Consider the following 17,611-nt stretch of genomic DNA (forward strand, 5'->3'; position numbering starts at 1 on the left):
CACAGCTGGTTTCTTTCTAGGTCTCTGAGTATACTATGAAGGTATCATGGGGAAAACAAGGTACATATGGGACCCATGGTGTTAATCCAGCTCAGGTTTTGGAACTTAACACTTCATTTGTTATGCCTTCCTTCTTTTGGTGGTATGGCTTTATGGCTATATTTTCAACTTACATATTCCTGTAAAACATTTCTATAGGGGCAGCACTGTTAGCACTGTTGCCTCATAGCAAGAAGGTTTGAATCCCATTGAAACCTGGGGGCCTTTCTGTACAGAGTTTGTATGTTGTGCCTGTGTCTGCATGGATTTTCTCCGGGTATTCCAGCTTCTTCCCACAGTCAGTCCAAAAACATGGATCTGTTTGGATCTGTTCAGGGGGGACCTTGCCTCTCGCCCAGTGCCAGCTGGGACTGGCTGCAGCCCCATTCAAATATGAGTGTGTGGGTTGACAAGGGATGGCGCTCCAAACCTGAGTAACACCATTGCCATCAAGAATGACTCTGGATGACGTTCTGGATTTATGAGGTGATGGTATTCACCACAGGTTCAGGAAAATAGAGCAGCCTAAGGGAGGTGTGTGAGGAGAATTAGATAAAGTTATCACAGGCCTATGGATTACAGTAATCCTATCCATCAGCCTTGGGTATCACACACATCACATTCCAGCACAGGTGAAGAGGAAGATGGAGGTCACTCTTCGTTGTGCTGCTGTGCTGTTCCTCCTACTTCTATCTCAGGGTAAGTCACTGCACACTGAAGATGTCTTAGAAAACAGTAATATATTGTGTTCTGCCTTGTTGATCAGTTTTTTTGTTACCATGCATACAGAAGATTTATTGCAATAAACTTTGGAATTAATCAGGCTTCATTGTTGGTAGTGACAGATGTGTTTGTTAGTTTTTTTATTTATTTCTCTTTGTTGTTGTTTTTTTATTTCTCCTGTAAAATTTCTCTTGTGTTTTTACATTTTGACTTCACCATCTGCTTGTACATTTGATGTGGTATAGCCCTGATCACTGTCCACTCGCAGGAGGTAAGAGGCTATAAATAAAACACCTAAACGAAACCTGAAATGTGACTTTAACTGACCGTGGGTTAACTCTTCTCCACATGCCCTTCAGGAGGAGGAGGCTGGCCAGGAAGAGGAGTTGCAGGAGGAGGACCAGCGGGTGATTGAGACATGGACACGAAACATCAAAGCCTGCACCTGCGACTGTGAATCTGCTGATTCACCGACACGTACCCCTGAAGCCATAGCACCTGTCCTGTCAGCCTCACCGCCCCCTCCGCCACCAACCCAGGGTCACCCAATGAATTGCATGCCAGGTGAGCACTCTGGCTCTACCTTTGACACCTGGACTGACATATTGTCCTATTTGTCACACACACACACACACACACACACACACACACACACACACACACACACACACACAAAGATGTTGGATGTCCTTTATGTAGAAGGTCAGTTTTTAAAAAGTGAAAAATGGGATTCACATTGTATGAAGGACAATGAATTGTTAGTCAACATCGCACATATGAAGATTAATGATGGGAAGCATTGTCTCCTGTGGATTTTTAAGTGTTCCAGATGGTGCGATGGATCACACAGCTGTGTCCTCAAATGCACTCAGCCTAATCTTGGCTGTCTCGGCTTCTCTGCACAATCACTTTCTACTATAACCTCGAGTTTTGCCAGACACATTCTTGCTGTACAGTGTGTTAAAAGGAGTTGGTTCCGTTAGAGATGCTCAAAGAGTGGGGCCGAGAAATTAACAACTGTGCAGAAGAGGCCTGGATTAGATAATCTCATTACCTGTGCAGGAATGTGAGGAGCAGATTAAGTAGCCCAAAATAGGGCTTTAAGTAACAGCATGATACTGGGAAAGAAAGCACATCAGATGATGTCCCGATTAAATCTAATCTAGTAGTGCCAGGTGTTAGAATGGTTGAATCTTGTCACCAAATCCATAAAAAGCCTATTACTAATGTAAAAATGAAAACTGTACTGTCCTCCACAGAATGCCCCTACCACCAAGCCCTGGGCTTTGAATCTGGAGCCGTGACATCTGACCAGATCAGCTGCTCCAATCAGGACCAGTACACAGGCTGGTACTCATCCTGGGTCCCCAACAAGGCTCGACTTAACAATCAAGGCTTTGGGTGAGTCAGAACTCAGAACTCCTCTCAAGGTCATATCACATACTGCGCATTCTACAAAAGAGTGTTAATCTATGTCAGGTGTGCATGGCTGTCAAAGTTCAATGACCAGTACCAGTGGATCCAGATTGATCTGAAGGAGGTGGGGGTGGTGTCTGGCATCCTCATCCAGGGCCGATGTGATGCTGATGAGTGGATTACTAAATATAGCATCCAATATCGCACTGTGGAAACACTCAACTGGATTTATTACAAAGACCAGACAGGCAACAACAGGGTAAGAGTGCAAAATAGTAGTCAGTTAAGATGTAAGTACATGTCCATCCCTACTTTGCTACACAGCAGCACTGCAGAAGAAAAAGACCACTGCTGCTTGTCATTACCTCTTAACTGTTTTACTAACTATAATCAATGGCAAAGCCTCATATAATCAATAAACCTTAAATACCTTTGTGCAGTCTCAAATACAATCAGTCAGATCAATGTCTAGTTAATTGTTCTCTTTAAGAAGAATGAATCATTGTTGATGTTATCTGGGGCAGCATGGTGGATGAGTGGTTAGCACTCTTGCTTCACAGCAAGAAGGTTGTAGGTTTGCAACCTGGCCTTTCTGTGTGGAGTTTGCATGTTCTCACTATTTTATGACATTTATAGACCTAATGAATAATCCATCCATCCTATATCTATACCTGCTTATTCATATTTAGGGTCACAGGGATCACCTGGAGCCTCTTTGGGTGAAAGGCAGGGGTACACCCTGGACAGGTCACCAGTCCATCACAGGGCCACATAGAGACAAACAACCTCACTCCTATGGGCAATTTAGAGTCACCAATCAACACCAATCAACCTGACATATGTTTTTGGACTATTGGAAGAAACCAGTGTATCCGGAGAAAACCCACATAAGAATGAGAACATGCCTTGTGCTGTGAGGCATCAGTACTAACCACTAAACCACTAAGCTGCCTGCTAATGAATAATCAATTGACCAAATCAATAATGAATATCAAAGTTAAAAGTGTCCATTAAAATTTAATGGACACTTTTGTTTGACTCCCAAATGGGAAAAATGTCAGTGAACACAATATGAGCTAAGCTCATGGTGAAAGAAAATGATGACAAATTTATTTACAGTATCTTAAGGAAAGACAGAAAATCATAGTCCAGTGAATGAATTTGATGTGATAATACAGTGATCTACTGTATATTTACATGTGGCTTACTTTCTACTCCTCAGGTCTTCTATGGCAACTCCGACCACTCCTCCACGGTGCAGAACCTGCTCCGACCCCCTATCATAGCTCGTTACATCCGCCTGCTGCCGCTGGGCTGGCACACCCGCATCGCCTTGAGGATTGAGCTGCTGATGTGCATGAACAAGTGCACCTGAAGTTTGTTTGGCTGCTGTGGGTCCTTCCCCTTGCCAACCTACCACTTGCCAAAAGGGGAACATTGGTCCAGCACTGAAAGACCCAATATGTTATTTTACCATGTATTTTTTTGGTGAGGCTCACATCAAACTAAGGCTGGCTAGGTAATGTTTGATGCACAATTATAGCTGTCTTAAAGTCTCAGTAACTTCATTATTTTAATATATACATACCTGTTTGGACCTTTTTAATGCATACAAGGGATTCCAGTTAAAAAGGAGAGTTTTTTGGATGACTGCATTCTGCAATAAGTAAAATACAAAGATACGATCACTTATCAATAAACGTCTTCGAACCAGAATCAAACACTACTTCACAAATAATAGATTTTACAAATTAAGAGTCAAATCAAATGAGCTTGTTTTATTTCAGATTTAATGATACATATGTAAACATGAATATTCTAAAATTGTTAAGCATCCATTTGTGGGTTTATGTTCTTATGTAAATGCCCTGTTGAAAAAAAAAAAGATGAAAAACACGGACTATGCTACTAATTTGTGTCTGTAATAAAAGCACAAACTTAATACTTGATTTCATTTAAACATGTGATAAACGGCTTCTGTTATAAATATTACCAAACAAGTAGTCACACATCAGTATTAATATAATACACTGTGCCCCTTCAGCAAAACAGTAATCCAAAGAGAGAAATGTATTGTGTCAAGTACAGAGTGTGCACAGTCCTTACAGATGCACAACACAATACAGTACGGTCATGTTTCCACTCAGTGTGCTACTGTGGGAGCCTGCGGCCCTCCGTTTTAGTCTTCACACACTGAGCACACAATGAACAGGAATTTACAGAGTGAGAGCAATATTGCTGAGCCACAAAGTCTCTTCAAAGTGCAACATTAAAACATTTAAAATTTACTCCTGCCAAACTGCTTTCATGGCACTTTATCTCAGACAGAAAACCCACATAACAGCACAGAGCTTCTGCCATCAATGCTTTTAATTTAAAGATTTCTTAAACGCTCATCCCAAGTGTCTCAGTTTGTGCAGTTAGTTTTAAATAGGTTACTACAGTGATTCCCAGCCCACAGCTACTTCTTCAGTTACCAGACTGTGGAGCAGCTCTGCTAAGTGAAAAAACAGAAATAATAAGATCTGTAAAAACACTAGGTCCACATGTTGATCTACCTGAACAGGAGTTGTGTTGCAATTAATATACTGATATTGAAAAAGATAAAAAGAAACCAAGAAACAATTGAAGTAGCTAGAAGTAGCAAAAAAAAAAAAAAAAGTGTAATTAGCTAAAAGTAACAGATAAATGGTTGAACTGTCCAAACCCAGTCACGTGAATTTATCTAACAGGGCTGTGGTTGTAGTACATCACTGCATTGGTGCACCCAGAATAGCTTAGTATTTATCTAGTACCTCTTAGTATTCACCTTGTAAAATCCTGCTTTATCAATCGAACCTTTACAAGAAGCAAAGGTTTGATTGATAAAGCCACTTGGGACTTACTGATGTGAAATCTTGTTGTAAGGGAAGTTATAGAAAACCATATCACTCAGTATTCACTTCAGATGTCCTTTGCCATTTACTGGAGGCTTGATGTCTGCTCAAGGCTGCTTCAACACTTTCAGATAAATAAACATTTCAGTAAATAATTTTAGATTATATTACTACCAAAAGGATTTTCTGTATAATCTGCATAATGAACAGTTATTATTGTCCTATTTCAAGTGATTGAGCTGTAGCCATGGTTTTGATTGTATAATGTTTGTTTATAATATATATGGAAATGATTTACACATCTCGTGCATAAAAAGTCAGTGCATAAATGTTAACTAGCACGTGGCAATCTCAGAAAGCTGTCAATGCAGCGCTTCAATACGTCCAACAGAGGGCGATGTAGGTTAGGATTTCTGTGAGTTTACGGTAACATTGTTTCTAAAATGGCTGCATTTTCAAAAAGACATAATAACCTAAACACTATAAAAAAAAGAACAAATCGATTGAAGCTTTTTAGTCTGTTAGTGTCAACTCAGAAAAATCACAGTACAGCTATGTTTTTAAAAACAAGAGCACTTTGACTTGTGGTTGCACATTTGAGCATTGTTAACCAGTATGACAGAGCACATCCAAAGGCCAGAGAGCTTGGACAAAGAGTTACAAACCTGGGTGAGATGAACACAAGTTACTGACATTACCAATCTCAATTGTAACAACTGATAAAACTTTGTTTAGAATGCTTTAGATAGTCTTAAGGAAATACTACGCAGTTAAAAGCACTATATTTCTATATTGAATAGAAACAAAAATACTTACACTTAAAATCTACACTTTATCTATCCATTTATATATATTATATATTCCATTTGTAATATATTTACTGTATTATATATAAATTATAGTTGGAATTACAGAAGTAATAATATAAAGTCTATCAAACATGGAAGCTTTAAAAAAAATTAAGACATAAAAAGGCTTTTGTCCTGTTTGCAAGCAGTGTTTAAAACTGAATGTTTGGTGTGTGTGTGTGTGTGTGTGTGTGTGTGTGTGTTCAGCAGGTGTACTGTTAGACAAGGGTGGTGTAGGAGCAACAGAGGGGAAACAGAAGAGTCTGAAGAGGATGTGAGAGCTGTAGGGCGATGGAGATCACAGAGCTGTCTCTTTCAGGTCATTGAGGTTTGGCATACGAGACCTGGAAGGGCGTCCGAAGCCATGTCCATTCTGGCCCCCCTTGATGCTCATTTGCTCAGGGTACGGGTTGCCCTCTGAGCGGCCCAGGGCGGACGAGTGCCAGCCAGACTCCAGCTGTCCAGGCAGCGGGTATGCTGCCTGCCGGCTCTTCAGCTGGGGTGTGCTGACCCCTGAGTGACCCCGGCTTTCTGTGAAACCACCTTGCGCAGAGGCTGGATTAGGTAGCGGCTGGTAGCGCATATCAGAAGGTGCAGTCTGGTTGGAGGACGAGGATGAAAGGTGCAGGAGTTTGCGCAGCGACTTCAGTGGTTGACTCTGAAAGGGACATGACACATTGCATCAACACTATCTCTAAACCCAATGTTTCAAACCAACACACGCATCAAGAAAACACCTGTATGCTATGTTATGTTCTCTGTAAGACTTACTGGGGAGTGTGAATCAGACAGCTTGTCAGGTGGCCAGTCCTTGTCCCGGTCTCGCTCTCGGTCTTGGTCCCGCTCTCTGCTCTTGTCACGAGACCTGTGGCGGCTGCTCTGGTGTCCCACAGATCTAGATGACTTCTGAATGACTGTATCCACACCTTCAGTAGGAATCTGTCACACAGTGGAAGTAAGTGTCATTTAAGCTGTCCCAATGTACAACTTCACACTGTAAAGGACAACAAGAAACTGAAAGAATTTTTTTTCTGAGGTAAAATAAACAACAGATTGGACCTACCACTTCCATCAGTATTTCTAGAAACAAGGTTTTATGCAGAGTCCTGTTAGGACGTCGAAATGTGCTTAAGAAAACATATTTGTGTGTTTCCTGGTATCCTTTACACATGTTGCGTTAGCATTTGCTGAAGTTATTTTATTTTTTATTCTAGGCTTAAACTTTGGTCTGAAGTGCAATGAAATCACAAAAATTAATCACACAAGCATGAATCTGCAGCCAGCAACCCAAAGCATGCACTGATCTGAGGAAGATAAATCTCCTCTTGTTCATGATTGACAAATGAAGCTTTTGAGATTTTTTGAAAGATTTAGTCTTTTCAAACGATCTACTCTTCAAGCAGCATCCATTATTTTCCACCCAGTCTGAGTCTGACTGCTTGATTCCTCCTGGCCAGATTGTGTTTATTGCTCTGTCATCAGCAGTAACCCCCTCTCAGAATCTGAACAAACTGGCATGTATAAATAGAAATGTGAAGGGAAGAAAACGTCTCAAACACCTGTTTCAAACTGCAATGGCAGTAAGTTTAACGTCAAAAAATCTGTGGTTTTATATTTAGCAGTTCTTTTGGTTCCCCCCATTTCTTCATCTATGCTCTATAATCAGGTTTAGATACAGTTTCTCAGAGGGGTTGATCAAATGAGTCTGTGTGATGTTGGTAAGTGGAAAAGCTTCATGTGATTGTAATCTGGCACAGACTTTGAAAATCTCATGTGCTCAAGCAAAGCTTGAGTGTTCTCATTTATCCTCGGTTCATAACCAGAGACATGCTGTTAGGGCTGCGGCTGAAAGCAGTGGTGACTGATCAGAATCAGATGAACTGAATGCAGCCAGATCCATAAATTTAAATTGGATAAAAAGATTATCCAACAGTACTGCCTTTCATTAAAATGTAAGCAGTAAGGTCATTTGCAAAAACTAATCTTTTATTTAAATATGCAAAAGAGGCGTTATCCTTATTATCTAATTTGTACTGATATTTCTCAGCTCTGATGGATCTGGATGGTTTATGTTAGTAATTCAACATTACTTGAATGAACATGAATTCCCCATATTTACAAAATTATCAAAGAGAACCATTGAAAACAGCCTTAAAATAACACAATAAATAGTGCTGCTTAATGCTGTTAATGCAGGTCATGTTAGATGAGTGACACAGAGTTGGTAGTGGGATAGTGTAAACCAGCATGTACCATGGTAGAGGGCACTACAGGGAGGAATCTCACAGAGGAACTATGCTTTATGCTATTCTTTGGGCTAAACAGAGGGAAAAGACATTTCTTGATGACAGGAGGCCTTCCATCAGGAACCTGAATCTGTAATATAGAGGCACATGACTGGTGGCACACAGGTACATGATGCATACAACAACAAGACAATATGATTTTAAATCTGTAAAGGTGCTAACAACATAAAATATTAAACATTTGAAAAGAAGAGGAAGCGATTCAGTATGTAGACAGACAGCTTTACAAAAAAGGTATTGACATCAATGGAAATAAGCATGTAACAGTGCATCCAGACATGGCTTATGTCCTTAAAACGTTACCATCTGAGACTTTTTCTTCTTCTTCTTTATTGCTCTGAAGAAACCCTGTTTCTCCTTTTCTTTGGATGGCTCAGAAGGGTTTAACACTACAGTATCTGGGCCAGTCCTGAAATTAAAACAAGGTGTGCTGAGCATGATGTCCTAACTAAATAAGGTAAAGAAGATTTTGCAACTCCTAATTTATTCTTTTAATGTCACTATGCCATTATACCAGTGTGAAAATGAACCTGCTGGTAAACAGTCTGACAGAGCAACATACAATAATCCTACTGGCATTGTCATCAAGGTAAACTCAGTTGGATAAGATATTTGGCAAGCAAAATAAACTCTGATCTTCTGTGGTTAGAAAAGATACTTACCAGGGGTCAAATGCTGGCTGACGTTTGGAGTGGTTTGTCAAACTGGTGCCTTCCCCAGTCAGCCCAGAGCCCCGGCTCTGACCTCTGCTATCATGGAAAGAGTTGTCTGGCCGAGGAGAAGGGACTGTTGAACAAACAGCATAAATAAGCTTATTCAACTATTGGTACACAATAAAATATAAACAAACTAATTCCTTGCAATTCCATTACTGTACATTTTGCAGGTTTTATCTTGCTGGCTCACAGAAATTTTAAAGCACGTGTAATATTGTCAGTCGTACTCCATCTAATGAATAAACATTCCATTTTCATCGAAGTTCCTGGCTTTGATTATCCCGCAAAAAGAAGATACTGTAGAAAACAGCAAGTTACACCAATACATTCATGGATCCTGCTGCCACTGACAGGAATGAGCTAATATCCACCTCAATGATTAAACATTTTTTCACTGGGTTTGCCGAATTTTGTTACAAACAGAACTGACCACTATTTGAATAATAATAAAAAAACTTATACTGGCAGATACATTTATTTATATTTATTATTTATTGCATATGTCATATATGACATATATATATATATAATAGTGCCTGTTATATATATATATATATATATATATATATATATATAAATAAAAACATCTTGTCAGATAAATGCCCATATATCATTGGCGTTTATATCTGCAGATGATTAACTGCAGACTATGGTTATACAGAAATTAAACTGTTTATCTTCCCAACAATAACTGGAAGGATTGCCATGAAGTTTCATACAAACATTCACGCTCCTGAGTTAATGAATCCTAATAAATTTGGTAATCCCTTGACTTTCCCTGTAGCACTACAAGGTTGATATCTCATCTAACAGATGGAATTAACTGCATGTCTCTAACTATTGGATTAGAACAGTCATTCATCTCCCCCTCTTGATGATTTGTAATACTCTGATGCTCATCCTAATGAATTTATCCAATACCTCCAAAATAATGACTCCCATAAGTCTCAGCTAAGTCTGTTGTGTTTAGTAGTGTTAACTAGCAAATGCTGGTATGCTAACATGTGAACAAAATAATGAATATGAATGTCAGGCTGTTAACATTGTCACTGTTGGCATGTTAACATGCTGATGCTAACATTTAGCTCAAGGCAACAGTAGGTCTAAGTACAGCTTCACAAAGGCATCAGTTTCAAGATTGGTGTAAGAATATGTGTTGCACGTTCATGTACATTTTAGAAATTCTTCTCAAGATGTTAACAGAATTATTTTTCATTCTCAAATATCAACATTGGTAACACATATTGCATGAATTGAAGTCAAGTAGCTGATGCTTAAATGTGACAACCTGACCCACACAGTACAGTGTAAGAAAGAATGACAACCAGGCATCACTGTGACCAAACCAACCTCTGTAGAAGCTGCCCACCCTCCTAGGCATGGATTCACTGTAGATGTTGCGGTTCTCTTTGGAAGAACCCCCATCTTCTGTTTGTTGGTCATGATATAAGCCAACCTGAATCAAAGCATAAAAACTAGTCTCATAAAAGCGCAGAGGCCAGATGCTTTGCATGCCTCTCTTTCTGAGCTGATATTTTTATTTACCTGAGGAAACAGAAAAAAGGGGAGGCGTATTGGTTTACAAGTGGTCATTATAATAACATCAGTAGAGACTATAAATGTACCCCAGAATCAAGCTGAAATGTGCTGCGATGACAAGCTTGACTGAGCTATCATAAGTAGTCACATTAGAGGAAAGCAAAGCACACAGAGAAAATGAAGAGGCATCTGATGCAGAGAGACAGAGAAAGAGACAGAGAGAGAGAGAGAGAGAAAGAGAGAGAGCAGTTCATGACAGCAGTATCCACCCACATCCGCACTCTTGGAAGACTGGATGTGGGTGGGGAATGGTGGGTACAGGCAGAATGTCGGACCTCGCTTTTTTGCCGCTGTGTGTGAAAAGATGCGGTGTTGTCCCTTGTGGAGTCCCTTATTGGGGGTCTGCTGTGGTTGACCTCAGTGGGTGCCTGTTCGCTCTGTTAATGGAGACACGATGAAGCATGAAGTGAGCTCAGCACAGCGGCACACATACAAATAAACACGCGCACATGCTATATATACCATATAGCTGTATATACAGTATATATAAATATACAGGTAACATGATTCACTGTATATCCTATATAGCAAGTAAGCCACACTCTTAACTCTTGCAACATTCATAGATGAAGCTACAGGTATGTTTACCAGCCTTAACAATTCTTCTCAAAACCTGGAAATTGACTAATAAATCCTGGCTGAAAACCTAAACATATATACATATATATATTTTCAGATGGAGCCAGAATTAATCCCAGCTGCATTGTTTTATAAACTGAGACTGAGGCAGAGTTACCCAACACAACCTGGTGTAGGTATTTGATATGATTAGATCCTGTAGGCTTAGGCTTTCCTTAAGCTTGAAGAGATTTGATGTGGGCTCATAACTGACCCTGCTCATGTCTTCTTCTCTGGAGGAGCCCCCAGAGTGGTGAGGCAGTGTGCGGTGCTGGAGCTGTGGAGACAGGAGCTGGAGGCTGCTGGCTCTGGTGGGCATACCTTGCCCAACCACCAGCCCCTCATCTGCGCCATGTGTCCTCTGGTGGTCCCTCCGTACGTACATGGAGTGGCGGTGTGGCCGCTGCTGGGAGGAGAAGGGGCTGGTGTATCCCTGACCATAAGTGAGAGGATCGTGTGGGGCTGACAGAGAGTGAGTGTGGCTCCTTTCTACTCCACTATCCCCAGGTTCCAGAGCATCTGGTGACTTGGCCTCCTCTGAGGCCTTGTGACGGGTGGAGGACCGCCTGTAGGAGGAGTCCAGAGTGTTGCTCTCTCTGTCCGAGCGCATACTTCCCCTGCCAGTTGTGCCAGGTCCCAGTCTGTCCACTCGTCGTGCTGCTGGGCTGCTTGGGGCTGTGAGGTCGAGGCAGCTTGAGGGAAAATAGCGAGAAGTAGGCTCATCAGCATAAAGATGCACATCATTCAAGTTGCCCACTGACTTGGCATCACTAAGCGTGCCATAGCTCTTGGATAAGTTCAAGTAGGAGAACTTAGAGGACGAGGGCGTGGAGCTGTGGGATTCCATGTAGCTGTGTCGAATGTGTTTCTCCCCTGATTGAAGTGTGTTAGTCTTCCCCTCCACAAAAGAGTGGCGGTTCTGCTGTGATCGGAAATTGGATTTGAGGTACTTGGCTCCGGGACCGTCAGACATCTTTGATCCCAGGTTCATGTCAAAGTCACCTTTGCTCTTGGCCTCACTGGGGCTGAGCAGGTGAGGCAGGTTGCTGCTGGCCAGGTCCATGCTGCAAGCGGTGGAGTGGTTGAAGATCTGTGGCTGGTAGTTCTTGGGATGGAGAGTGGGGCTGAGGTTGATTGCTGCAGACATGTTGCCGTTGAGAAAGCTGTCATTGCTGGGGTGGAGGTCTTCGTGCCGAGGCAGACTGGAGCACTCTCTGCTGCTGGAGCGGTGACCTCCTGAGCTCTTTCCCCCATGGCTTCTGACCAACAGCAGAGAGAAAGCACATCAGCATTACACTTGAAATTTTACGTAATAAATGGAAGCTACTGGGTGTGTTGACTTAGTACTATCTTGGATTAAGTCAAGTAATGGCACATTGGATCAAAAGTGGACACTAAAGTGGAAAACATTCTGTGACAGCTGCAGACAGTGGACTGAAAAAAACTGGTTAGATTTACTGTACATAAATAAAAACTTCTGTAAAACGCTTCTGTATGTGAACAACAGGACGACACTGACAAGCTTAAACTAGCTATAGTGCTAACTGCTGACCTGCTAGGGGTGGTGTTGTCTCCATGGTGAGGTTTTCTCTTGGAGGAGCGTGCAGGTGTAGGTGTGGGTGGGCCTGATCGCTCCACCAGCCGCAGGGGCTGGAAGGCGTGGTGGTTCAGGCTCTGCTCTGTGAGGAAGCGCTCTGTCGGATTTAGCAATAGCAGGTTCTAATGCAAAAACACACAAAGGGACCCTGTGAGTCCTCAAGACACCCTGTATAACCAGACCTCGCAAACTGAAACAGCTATGATGAGTCATAATTATCAAAAGAGTCAGGTTGCAATTGCATTTAATTATCTCGTAGTCACTGAACAATGATGTAAAAAATGATTTGTGGCATTTGTTTTTTTTTTTCTTATTTGAATAAATCTACTATGTTTAATAACTTGTCTCCATATATTTTAATAAAGCTGAATACTGTGTGCATACACTCAAAATAAAACCTTGGGACTGAACTGGAATAAGTAACATTTATAACGGCAACAACTTTTAACTCTTTCACGGCACAAAGACAGAACTAATTAGACAGAAAGGTCCTCTTTGCGTTTCATGGAGCTTCTCAGGAGCAGTCCGCAAGCCTCTACTGTATTATTGGTTAATGTCTAATTCTACTCAACAAAACCTGATTAGTAAGAAGAGAGATGCTTGTCCTTGCTGAAGTAAATCCTGAGATGACATTATGTTAGCAATGAGTCATTATCTGTTGGGAAAAGCGCAAGTGTACAAGCACAGCCCACATTCTTGACATGAAGCTCCTGTTTACAGTGCCGACACAGCGATAACAGCATAGTGCTGAAACCAGGATATGAGCTGAGAGATGCTGAAGCAGTGAAGAGGCATCGTGCAGTCACGACGTAAACACACTGATAATGATGCAATTATGAAAAGTCTAGTTTATGAAAATTGTAGTTTTTATGGTTACAGAGTGTTTTCACAATACTACTGTATGTGAGCAAGAGTAAGCAGGATCCAACAGAAGATAAAAATAAAAACATCTCGTCAGCAGCATTGCCGGTTTTGCCAGACCTGTGATCCTTACCTTAAGCAGGTCCAGCAGGCCTCCGCTGATAATTCCCAGGTATCTTCGCTCCAAGGTTTGGGGGTGGTTTACAGCAGGGAACTGAAACAAGAAAGAGTGGAAAATAGAATAGTCAGTCAGAAATAAAGGAAGAACTAGCTGTAGTTTGTGTAGAGCAGTATGAGTATGTGTGATCAACTGTTTTTCATCGCAAGGGTGTTGATCACTTGCTAAGACAAAGAAGCTAGTAATAGACCTTAGATGAAAAGGCAGACCATCACAGAGATAGTTTCTTCCTCATTATGGGGGTTCATACTGATATGAATTTAACTATAACATGTTAATGCTCTATTTAAAAATGCACAGTTGTTTTTCCAACAAGAAACTAAAGCCCTTCAAGGTCAATAGGAAGCTTTTAAATGTTTTCCATCAGAGTTTTGTGGTCAGTATCTTGTTTAAGCTGTTGTATGCTGGGTTTACAACACTGTTGCCAGTTGTAGGAACACCATTAAGTTTATTAGCAAGGTTGGTCCAGGATGAAAGTTTGGGTCATGCTTCATTTCAACGGTCTGTTTGGTGTTTTAATGAACTAAAAAGTGTGTTGGGTTACTAGTTCAGGGTGATACATTTTGATTAGCATATGATACTTGACTTTTTCCTGCCATATGGGCTGTATTTAATGTTTCACCTGTGAAATATTTACAGTTATGTACAATCTTCTCTTTTCATTTTTTTATTTGTTATGATGTTATCCTACAATATCCTCCCTGAAAATAAATTCCCCACAAACTGTTCATAGAGGCAACTGTCGTGATTTCTTCCCCATCCAATCTTCCTATGTTAAACTTTGGTCCTGGTAGAATTTGATAGAATTTGTTGTTTGCCAAAAAAATCCAGAAGCTGTTCTTTTCACTTCACACATATCCAAATGTTACAGAAATCACACAGAAAGTAGGTGGCTAATGTGATAAAACCATCAAACATCCTGTGTTCACACTCAAGTGTTGTGTGGTTTTCTTGTTGGTCTGCTGCATAAATATTTTAATAAAAAACATTTGTAGTGTTTCTTCAAATATGATTGTCTTCTTTCGTCATCTTCACTGCTGTTATTATTCAAATCATTTGACTGTGAGTGAATGTCCACTCATTAGTGAGATTTGCAGGCTCTCCAGTAAATGACAGCGTGCATTTAGAGGCATGCATGTGAAGAATAGAGATTTTTTTCCTTGAGCAAGGACTAACAATAACAGGCACTAGATATTTATGCAAGAAACCTCCCTGTCTAACATGTACCTGTCATATAGGATAGAGCATTTCCTTACTTACATTAACCCATATTTTTAAACCTACAAGTGTCCAAAATATTCAAATGTAGCATTATCAAGCAGGGTCCTTATCAGTTTGATTCACAGTCAGGGATTCACAGAGGGGCAATTTGCAAACTAATAATTATATCTAGAGACGTGGGAAGGGAAGGGAAACGAAAGATAAGACGACCCAGGTCTGTTGTACCACCAGGCTGCCTCTGAAGACTTATCGCAGCCTTCGTTCACAGAGCATACAGGATACAAGATACACGATGAGTCATTGTGATCCAGTCAGTCAAGCCACAGCAAACTCAGCCAGAAAAAAACAGCAAGCGAGTACAGAGAGACAGCAGAAATAGAAAAGGAAAGAGAAGAAGGAGGCAGAAAGAATAAAAAATAAAACAAAAAAAAAAAAAGCAGTAATAAGAGCAATGTGGCTTGCAGAGTGAATATTGGTGATGGTTGCAGTAAAGTGTGTGAAGTGATGCCTGACGTTACCCGCAGCCCATGAAAGCGAGGGTTGTTATAGAACAACTTCATCTGTTCTGGTGGCAAGGGTCCCAACACTTTCTGGATGGTGAAAAGCTGGTCAATCTCACTCTCTCCTGGAAAAAGAGGCTGTCCGTCACTCAGCTCTCCTAATATGCAGCCCACCGACCACATGTCCACTGCCTTCCCATAAGGAGCCCTGGGAAATATTCAAGGGGTTGGTAAAACTTCTATACTTAAGAATATCTAATAAAAGGATCTGTTAGTGTAGTAACTGGGTTTGCCCATTCACTGCTGGTTACTGGGCAAAAAATGTTTGGACATACCCGAGCAGGAGCTCTGGAGAGCGGTACCATCTAGTGGCCACATACTCTGTGTAATTGGCATCAGTCCCTTCAGAGAGATTACGTGCAAAGCCTGGCAAGAGAACACAGAGGAAGCAGCATAGTTTAATGAGGAGCTTCTTGATATGCTATACATGCTGAGACACCTAAAAATTATTTTAGCTGGGCACTCCCTGGACACTCATTACAATTCAAAGATCTAAGCTATAAAGTATTTGAGTTAGGTAAGAGTTTGATAAGTTAAGGATGATGTGCCATCTGGGGACACAGCTGTCGTAAAAAAGTTATATTAATGCTGTATATTATTAAACACATCTAGCTTATAAAGCATGAAACTATTTAATAATCTCAAAACATGACTATCAACTTACAAATACAGTGTTTTTACATTTTGTGTTTTTTTAAAAAATTATGATAGCTTATACTAAGATAAGATAACTACCTCCTGGTTGCAAATTAACATTTAGTATTCAGTGTGGTATGAATCTTCTTGTGAACTACTAGCAGGAAAAGCGAATAACCTGACATCCCAAAATGTCAGGCTAATCCTTTAAAATGTCAAGAAAATCACATCATTAGTAAAACAGTTGTCCTTGTAAGATGAATGATTAATCTACCCAGAGTGAAAAGGCAAAACAAAACCTCTCTACAAACATTTTCTGTGACTAGATTCTGTATTTATAAATGTTTGATGGAAAAGGAAAATATATCAGTCTGAAGTACACTTATCTCAAAGTTCCGTCCACCAGCGTTAAAAATCAAAATAAGACAAGACACTTTAAGACATTGTCCCAAATGTAAAGCTTCATAGTAGAGTCTGTCTGGCCTATGTCAGTTCCCTCAATGCCTTTGGCTACCACAGAGCCAACAGCAGGTCGTCAGTCTCTCACTCCAGATTGTCTACATGATGTGGGCTATGCCATTTTTTCTGTTTCCCCCTGATTTGTTGTGGTGCTACCAGATTGAATCAAAGCGTGTTGTTTTCCAACACGTTTCTTTAATTGAGATGAGCCAAACATGCACAGCAGCACCCTGAGAGCATGAAGAGAGGGCTGCACACAGACCTTTAGATAATCAGATGAAGCCTGCTTGCTGCACTCCTAAAGCCAAATATCTCTCCTTTCACATCACAACATTGACTGTATGACCACTTTTCTTCCAATATATGCAAAGAGGTGCTTACCAAAGTCACACAACTTGAGGACATCATCAGAGCTGATGAGAAGGTTTTCTGGCTTTATGTCTGAGGAACAACAACAGAGATAGGAGGCAAGACATAAGCTGGACCTCAACATTACATCATCACTACCATCATTCCTGGTACCACACATTCATCTGTCTCACTGAAGAAATTGAGAAAGGCAATAATACTGCTCTATAAAAACCAGCAAACAAAAGAAATCCAAAAATTACATTATTTCAGTGAAAATTCACAGATTGTAAAGACAAGCCATAAGTTATATATTAAATCCCTCTGTAACACTGTCATATGTGTGGTATACTACAGGCCATTTGGATGCCTGCTCTGTTGCTCTCAGCAAGCCAAGAGCTCACATGGGCCATCTGCCTTCCTGCTCTGCTGCCTCTGACTTGCCAAAAGCTCAGGTCTTGTGAACAATAAAAAGCTCGGTTACAAAAACTCAGAAAACCTTTCACATGAGAATAATAGTCAGATTATATATTTTACACAGTAACTTTACAATAATAGATTTGTTGTTTTTCAAAATGTAAGCACGGATGATGTCTTGTGCTAATGCAGT

At 40.7% G+C, this 17,611-nt stretch overlaps 2 protein-coding genes across 6 annotated transcripts in view; one reads left to right on the forward strand and one right to left on the reverse strand.

The window, feature by feature from the left end:
* The first annotated feature begins 683 nt into the window (after positions 1-683).
* Positions 684-3,553, forward strand: LOC113129435 (retinoschisin-like). Its single transcript, XM_026305429.1, has 6 exons — positions 684-738; positions 1,008-1,033; positions 1,122-1,326; positions 2,022-2,163; positions 2,242-2,437; positions 3,401-3,553. The coding sequence occupies exons 1-6, from the start codon at positions 684-686 to the stop codon at positions 3,551-3,553; spliced, it is 777 nt and encodes a 258-aa protein (XP_026161214.1).
* Positions 3,554-3,562: 9 nt separating this feature from the next.
* LOC113129433 (cyclin-dependent kinase-like 5) overlaps positions 3,563-17,611 on the reverse strand; it is a 31,353-nt gene continuing 17,304 nt past the window's right edge. Inside the window, exons 7-21 of one of the 5 annotated variants that reach the window (XM_026305424.1) lie at positions 17,035-17,094; positions 15,834-15,924; positions 15,517-15,706; positions 13,733-13,813; positions 12,694-12,860; positions 11,356-12,397; positions 10,799-10,900; positions 10,275-10,380; positions 8,871-8,994; positions 8,512-8,617; positions 8,156-8,278; positions 6,674-6,841; positions 6,247-6,560; positions 3,767-3,835; positions 3,563-3,626 (exon numbers count right to left, since the gene is read on the reverse strand). In XM_026305424.1, coding sequence (XP_026161209.1) covers positions 3,781-3,835; positions 6,247-6,560; positions 6,674-6,841; positions 8,156-8,278; positions 8,512-8,617; positions 8,871-8,994; positions 10,275-10,380; positions 10,799-10,900; positions 11,356-12,397; positions 12,694-12,860; positions 13,733-13,813; positions 15,517-15,706; positions 15,834-15,924; positions 17,035-17,094 — 2,729 coding nt within the window. In that variant the 3' untranslated portion in view covers positions 3,563-3,626; positions 3,767-3,780. Of the gene's footprint in view, positions 3,627-3,766; positions 3,836-4,035; positions 6,561-6,673; positions 6,842-8,155; positions 8,279-8,511; positions 8,618-8,870; positions 8,995-10,274; positions 10,381-10,798; positions 10,901-11,355; positions 12,401-12,693; positions 12,861-13,732; positions 13,814-15,516; positions 15,707-15,833; positions 15,925-17,034; positions 17,095-17,611 lie in introns of those variants that run through there. The other 4 variants (XM_026305423.1, XM_026305426.1, XM_026305425.1 and 1 more) reach the window with 4 other exon arrangements.

This window comes from Mastacembelus armatus, chromosome 4 (genome assembly GCF_900324485.2).
Source record: "Mastacembelus armatus chromosome 4, fMasArm1.2, whole genome shotgun sequence".
NCBI classification, from domain to species: Eukaryota; Metazoa; Chordata; class Actinopteri; order Synbranchiformes; family Mastacembelidae; genus Mastacembelus; species Mastacembelus armatus.

Excerpts from the sequence above, each read along its gene's own strand:
- LOC113129435 (XM_026305429.1), top strand. The coding sequence starts at position 684 with ATGGAGGTCACTCTTCGTTGTGCTGCTGTGCTGTTCCTCCTACTTCTA. Across the intron at positions 2,164-2,241 it reads CTTAACAATCAAGGCTTTGG|GTGTGCATGGCTGTCAAAGT; the intron begins GTGAGTCAGAAC and ends AATCTATGTCAG. Across the intron at positions 2,438-3,400 it reads ACCAGACAGGCAACAACAGG|GTCTTCTATGGCAACTCCGA; the intron begins GTAAGAGTGCAA and ends TCTACTCCTCAG.